At 45.6% G+C, this 7581-nt stretch overlaps 1 protein-coding gene across 3 annotated transcripts in view; it reads right to left on the bottom strand.

Annotated features, from left to right (window-relative positions):
• LOC150082412 (spondin-1-like) overlaps positions 1-7359 on the bottom strand; it is a 366276-nt gene extending 358917 nt beyond the window's left edge. For all 3 annotated transcript variants that reach the window (XM_090379272.1, XM_090379273.1, XM_090379275.1), the window contains exon 1: positions 7026-7359. In XM_090379272.1, the coding sequence (XP_090235398.1) occupies positions 7026-7284 (259 nt within the window). In that variant the 5' untranslated portion in view covers positions 7285-7359. The remainder of the gene's footprint in view (positions 1-7025) is intronic.
• Between the last annotated feature and the right edge of the window lie 222 nt (positions 7360-7581).

Genomic DNA, 7581 nt, shown 5'->3' on the forward strand with positions numbered 1-7581 from the left:
AACAAAAGCAACCACGGATCATGATGGAACCATCACCACAGTGCTTGACTGTAGCCACTAAACAATGTGGCACAATTTTTAATTCAGTTGATTGTATCACATAAATTGTAAGCTTGAATCCAACAGATTTCAAAGTTGAATTCATCCGTTCACAGTTTCATTTTCCACCTTTCAGTTGTCCAACGTTGATGGCTCTTAGCCTAATCCAACCGTTTCTTTCGATTTTAATGAGGGTTTCCGGAAGGCTCTACGACGATGAAGACATGATGTTTAAGACGAAGTTTTATAATTGGTGTAGACTACGGGAGTTTTCTGGTTAGTATTGAATTCAGATCGGATTTCAGGTTCAGTAAGTCGTCGATTGTGTTTAAGAATCAGCGTGTGGTCTTATCTTATCTTATCTTGTGCTTCCGTTATTACGTGCGCTCGTCCTGATCGTCCTCTCAACTTTCAGTCTTCTTGAATCTTCTCGAATGGTAGTTCTTTAAAGGAAACACACAGTTTCCTGCCAATACTTTTCGTGGAACAACTTTATACAGAATTATAAAGGTGCTTCTTTTTTCAAGACTCAGTTCCTTATTTCTTGTCCTTGTTTATCATGAAACACAAAATTTACACAAACACCCTTTCTGAAGGGGGGGGGGGTGTTTAATTTTATAAGTTACAGCTCCAACGGTCTACCACATTTAGGAATCTTTTATACCTTTTTTGGAATATTCTAGAATTTTTTTAAATATTTTAAAGTTTTTTGATTTTTATACGTAACAAAATATTCTAATTAAACTCGTTAAACAAGTTGGTCCTGTTTTAATAAAAACTTTGAAAATTAAGGGAAATTAAAAAGTGATTCTAAACTTATAGGCGGGACTGTACATTTTAATTAGAATAACATGAAATGGAGGTGTTCTTAAAAAATAAAAATGTCTGCCAGTATTTCTAAACTTTCTCTAAATGTTTTTTATAATAATCGTGTCTAATCTGATATCAAAGTCTTCCTTAAAACAATTCAAAACAATCCTTAAAGAGAATTTCAGTTCTCTTTAAGGATTGTTTTTGTAGAAGGCAAGATCACGTGAACTACTACATTCACGTGAACAGCGGGATGTAACCATTCGGGCTTTTATTACGTCGCATGAAGAACGGGGCAGCCCTCGAGTAGAGGGAGATTTAGGAGCAGGAGACTTGATTTCTTTGGGGGGGGGGGGGAGAGTGTGAAAGTAAAAGATTAGGGGAACAGCGGGAATTTCCGTTCTACAGGGACTGCTTTCTTGGGTGGCCACCCTTTCATTCTCCCAGGAAAGAGCTTTGGGGAGAACCAACTTTCCAAATCCTTCCTCAAATGTGGAGCGAATACGCCCCCCTAACGGATTTGAGTGTTCCCGAGTGGTAGAGGTATTTCAGGTGGCTGCCACAGTTCCCAGCCTGCCTGATGATTATTTCCTCTCGCTCATTACAAGCAGGAAATCAATTATACCATTCGCCACTGTTCTATCGCCTTCTCGTGCACTTCGATGGCACCCCGTGACGTCACTGACCTTCGTTGCTTAAATTAAACTGGCAGAGTCAAAACAGCGAGCCAGTTTTCAAGAAACTTCGTCTGGAGGGGGTGGTCTGGGCGTTTCCACTGACACGAGGGCTCCTGCATCGAAGACAGTTGACGACAAACCTCAAGAATTAGTTGCACCCACGGACTCAGTCGATGTTCCGAGGCGAGATGATGGCGGAATCGGTGTCGCACGTGCGAATACGACGAAAGTAATTGCGTTATTATACTTTTGTTACCCAGTGGACATCGCTGGAGGATAATTTTCTGTTGTTGGGTTCTGCCACTTCCAAGCCAATTGAAGCCCTCGCAGTGGAGATTAAAGTTGGTGGTGATTTGAAAAACAAATCAGTTCATTTCGCCTGGCACGAATCTTGTGTGGCCGTTGTTATTAATCAGAAATAAATCTTCCGATAAACAAACGTCGCGATAAATGTTTTATTAAAAAGGGGTGGGAGGCACCGCAGCTTGACCCGAGTTCACATCACGTGCCTTACAGAAAAAAGGGTTCGCTGCGCCCCGAAAGCGTCACAAGCAGCGCCGCATTCGCAAATTCAATTTGCCAAAAGGGGAAAAAAAAAAACTGGCAAAAACAGAAGCGACTGCAATATTTAATAACGTGGAGCATTCGGAGCTGTCGCTGCTCGATGGAAATGGTTGTTGCAGTCGCATGAATAATTAATGGAATCATTTCTGATAATTACCCCGCGCAAAACACCCCTTCATGTATGTTTAATGAGGAATTTACAAGTCGTGCAAACAATCAGCCTCTTCGGTCGCTTAGCACGAAAATTCCATTGGGGGCCACGCATCGCGTGCAGCTGCGATACCTCGCTGGCGATACAAAAAAAAAAAAAGAAAAAAAAAAAAAGCAACTGCCGGACACCGCATTTCGCAAATGATTCAGCGCCGCACTTTTTCGCATTCTAGAAACCGTAATTATGACACGACTCGGAAGAAAACTCGCCCCCCCCTGCCCCCCCGACGTCGCTCATTTGGGAATTCCTGTTTACTCGGAACCGGAGCGTGTTTTCGTTCCGATAGCTGAGCCCTCGCGCGGCTCTTAGATCACCGTGTCAGACGCAATCCCGTGAAAAATGCCCGATTAAGGAGCAGCCGATATTCCATCGTTTCTCGAACATGCCCGGGGGAGGGGGGAAGCACGGGCGATCTTTCTTTGTCGCCGGACAGCAAGATAGATGGGCCGATGTCCACCGGGGATCGCTAAACCCGAACAGGTGAAAGGAGAGTGATCTCAGAGGACCACGCCGCATTCTTGGAGGCATCAGAGAGGGGGTGGATGACGATGAAGAGGATTATCTGGCATCGCGCACTGTCAATTAGCAGACCGAGATAATTGTCGGCGGCTGCACACGTACAATCAGGGACAGTTCTCTGCCTGAAAAAAAAAAGTCATAAAGAATTCTCTTTCATACCACCAGACGGAGCTCCATTTGCGCATATTGCGAGAAAGATGGGCTGGGAGGTGTTTCACGATGCAAAATAGAAGTCCAGCAGAGTCGGTTGTTGTTTTCTAAGATGGCGTCCACAATTATTATTATTCGGTTTAATTTCACCCTTGTTTGCCCAGAAGGGTGCACGTACAATTATAAAAGAACATATTTAGATCTACAAAACATAATTACAAAAAGATTTACATTAAAAGGACGATCGACAGTTTCACAATGCACTTGGCTGCAGTACGCGTGGTTTTATATGAATATTAACACGAGGGAGATAACTTGGGTTTCAGCATCTATACGCAGCAAAATTAAGTTTTTGCAATATGAATTCGATTACAATCTGTTAAAAGACAGCCAAAGCCTTCAAGTACGGGAGTTCCTGAATGTATGCGTCCATGCGATGGACTGAAAGATGGAGTGACACGATCGTGTCAGGATTCATTGTAGGCAAAGGCTTCGATGCATGTCTTCCACGATATTCTTCCTCTATTCCTTGTCATCCAATAGTTTGTTGGGGTCATTTTGCAACTGGTTGAAATGTTCAATAATATTTGCTGGGACGTGTCTTTAAGATGAGGTTGGTAATAGTCGACCTATAACATTGATTATGTCGCTCTCTAGGATGGATACTCGATGCTGAGATGATTTCTTGCACGTTGGGGGAATATATCCTATCAGTCATTAGTTTGACTAGAGTGATGAGGTTCTTTTCCAGAATTTTGATTTTCCGTGGTGTCTGCATGTAGTATAGATCTAGAGATGAATGGGTTACCATGGATCCTCTTGAACTGCCAGGAATTTCTTTGCAATACTTAATGGGGCTAAGGACTATAGATCAGATGCGTATAAAGCGATGGGCGTGAGGCACCTTTCAATGTATTTGCAAATGAGGGATGTATTCTGACAACCAACAAGCTCCTGGCGGATCGCCCAGCAAGTTGCATATGTTTTCTTCTTTGTATATATGAAATGTCCTGGAAAGTAAGGTTTTTGTCCCAGGTGAGACCAAGATCCGTGTTGGACGATACCTTGGTAACATTACTGCCATTTATTACAGCTTATATATAATTTTTTTTCCGTTTCTTGGTGATAAATATTTGGGAGGACTTTTTTTGATTTAGTTGGAGCCCTGCCATATCTAACTAGTCAACAAGTTGATTATTTTGTGCAGTAGCAGTATTTTGATTTATTTCTTGAACGCTTTTAATGTCATCCGAGATTACGAACAGCTTGAAGTCATCAGCATAAAAGCTGAAGCTTGTAAACTTCGATAAAAATGGATCTAAGATGAGTGAAAAGAGCGTAGTAGACAAGACCCCCACCTTGTGGTAGTCCTCTTTTCACAGTTGTCATAGTCTGGTAGTAACTATAGGTCACAATTAGTATCCTTTCATTAAGGATATTGCGGAGGATGGAGATTAACGAGTCGGTTTCATTGAAATAATTCTTTAATATATGAGGCACAGTTTGAATTGACACATTGTCGAAAGAAGATTTTATGTCAAAAAAAGATGATGTCTATTTGAAATCTCTTAGCGATGGCACTTTGAATGCGAAACAGTGTATGAAGGAGGTTTGTTATGGTAGATCGGTGGTGCAGTGAGGTGTGGAGATAAGACGGCCTGTCACCGAAGCAGTGGTCTTTTATTACAGGAAGTAAGAGCTTTTCAAAGATTTTCAGGAGGGAGCATCCGATGGATATTGGACAGAAATTAGTCGGTAACATTGGACATTTGTGTTTTCAGATTAGCACTCGCTACCGTTCTAACATAAAATAAAGAGAATACGATTATAAGAAGAAAATCGAAGGACTGAAATTACTAATCATAGTGTGTGCATTAATTCAAAGATATTATCTGATAATGAACTGAGAATGCCCACTCGTACTTTCCAGGACTAATTATCGGAATAAAACAGCCCAAAAACAGCCCCCTTAATGCCTCCCTTTCCTCGACGGGCATTTCGATCTTTTTATTCCATTTCCATTGATCATCTCGTACATTCCCAACTGCAACGACACCAGTTGATGAAAGACGCGCTGGACATCTTGGCCTGGTTCGGAACTTCGACTTTCGGGGAGTTCACGCGTACGAGCAGGAGCGATGCCTTTCCGAGTAGATTCTCGTGTTCGTCTTACCGACACCCAGTGCATGTGGCGTTTATTTACTTCCGTGAGGCGACTGACCTGATTTCCGTCGATGGCCCTTTGAATGCAGCTGGTTTCATTTGTCACACTGCGCATCGAGTGCAACGAATTTCTTTGGGGGGTGCCGATTTCATCGCGGGGTGGCTTAAGTGTAGCTTAAGTGTAGCGTCACCAAACCACGTGACGTTCTTGTCCCCATGACAACCACAATGCAGCTTCGAGGTTTGTTTAGCAAATAGTGCGGTCAGCGCACGGTCCCCAACGCCACGCTGACTTTGATCGACTACGAGTTCCCACGTACTCCGTGACCCCACACATGTGCCGTGTCGCCATCGTGGGTCTGAGAAGTCGGGACGTGGGAAGGGACTGCAGCCACCTGTTGGTATGTCGCACTCCTTCGCTCAACCTCATTTCACTGACAGAAGAAGTGCTTCCCGACTGCGAAGCGACACTTCATCTTTGATGGCGGGGACCTCACAGGGTGGCTGGAGACGAATTCTAGCTAAAGGCTATTTCGCTTTAAATTCCCTCAAACTAATTTTCCAACAACTGGTTCGGATGGATCATCCCCAGATATTTACCAAGGACCTCATGCAAGACCCCCAAATTCCCCCTGCATCCTTTCCTGATCATCACAGTATGTTTTTACACACTCTCAGTTACTCATCACTGATATCGTTAGATGGCGCTACTGCTAATAGTGACTGGATCCTTGGGATCTCATTTTAGTCCCTCTTATGTACAACTCTCGGAATATTGCTCTCTGACCAGAAGATTAACATGAAGAAGCAACGGCTCCCTCACGTTATGGCACCGCGTGCATTTTGGGTGGTGGTGTTTGACACATTAATACAGGAAACTCTTTGGCCATTTTGGGGGAGGGGGATGAAACCGCTAATAAAGATGTGACCACTGCGACATTGTTGGTTGAGTTCTACTCTGTGACCTCTGTTAGTTCTAAAACGTTCACCGGGCGCTGTTGTGTCTTTTGGGGAATTTCCGAAAAATGTCTCCTTCATTCCGGTAATGTTTCGGAGGAAGTTTCGCACGAGGCTGTCGTCATTCCGATGTGTCTCCGATGAAGTCGTTGGACAAGTCGACCCGTTACAGTCAAACGCTGCAATTAGCAGTTAGCGTTATTAATCACCACGCGGACACGGCATTTTTAAAGGGCGGTCGATGCAGCTGCGTAATTTTGATGGATGGTCGAACAGCGGCTTTGTGTCGCCGTGAAAAATGAAATGTTCCGATCATTTGCGCTTTTGTGGGGGAGGGGGTGCGGTGCAACATCTGGAGGTGAAAGGGAAAGGCGCGTGACGTTTGTTAATCGGCAGAATCGTCTGTAAAGCCGACCTCTGAGGCTCTCTTGCCTAACGCGTTAAATTCGTCTCACGAGCGAATCACCAGAACTCCTTCGCCTAGAAAAACTTCGTGAACCCCTTCCCCAAGACACACTCGACAGTCGGGACGTCACTGACACACTTGAAACTCCTGAAGGACGATTGCAACTCTCGAAACTTCGAAGTTCTTCAGAAAGTCCCAAGTGACGCGATCCTTCCACTGCTGCCAACACGACAGCAGATGGACGAAGAAATATCACCCCATGGACGCAGTTCGAATATCGTAACCGAAGAAGCTTGTTCCCCCCATCCCCCGGGTCAGCCATAGGCATTAACGCGAAGGAAGTGCCACGTAACCGTGGCGAGGGACCCTCTCCCACTGCCGGCTCTGCTCCGCCCATTCACTGTTGGGAGAGAGAGGGTGGACATCGGTGTCTGTCAGACGACACCTAACCTCGCGAGGGTCGTCGTCACGGTAACGGTGGCAAATCCTTGTGACCCAGTTGAGAGCGCGAGAAGGAAAAGGGACTGACCTGTGTACAGCTCCTCGGGGGCGTACTTGTCGGGGTTTCCGGAGATCTTGATGCTGAGTCCGTTGTTGCCCGCCGTCTTCTCCACCGTGACCCCCGGGGGGGTTCTGCGGCACTGGCCCGGGAAGCCCTGCGGAATCACTCGCGGTTCTTGCTCCGTCACTCCGAGGAAAGAACTGTCGCCCGTCGCAGGTCTGAACGTGCACAGAACGGCGGCGACGGCCAAGAAAGCTCGCGCAACGTCGACTGCTTGAGATATCATCGCGAGCGACTGAGAAACTGCCGAAGGTCGTGTCGAGCACTGAGAACAAACTCCGCTCTCTCTCCGCTGGTCGAACGCACTCACTGAACGCTGCGCCTCTGCATTTTAGCGAACACGCGCTGCCTGCTCGTGACGTCATTGGCTTCCTTACTCCCGACGGTTACGTCACCCACCGCGGATGTTTTCGTAAACACTTGCGGCGGGCGGTTCCGAGAAGTGCCAACGGAGCTCGTGAGGGATCTTGTTTGGGGACTCTTCGTACTACAAGCGACTTCTAATTCCCCCCTTTTCCCCTCC

Source organism: Mastigoproctus giganteus, chromosome 8 (assembly GCF_048544385.1).
Source record: "Mastigoproctus giganteus isolate SK-2022 chromosome 8, ASM4854438v1, whole genome shotgun sequence".
Lineage (NCBI taxonomy): Eukaryota > Metazoa > Arthropoda > Arachnida > Uropygi > Thelyphonidae > Mastigoproctus > Mastigoproctus giganteus.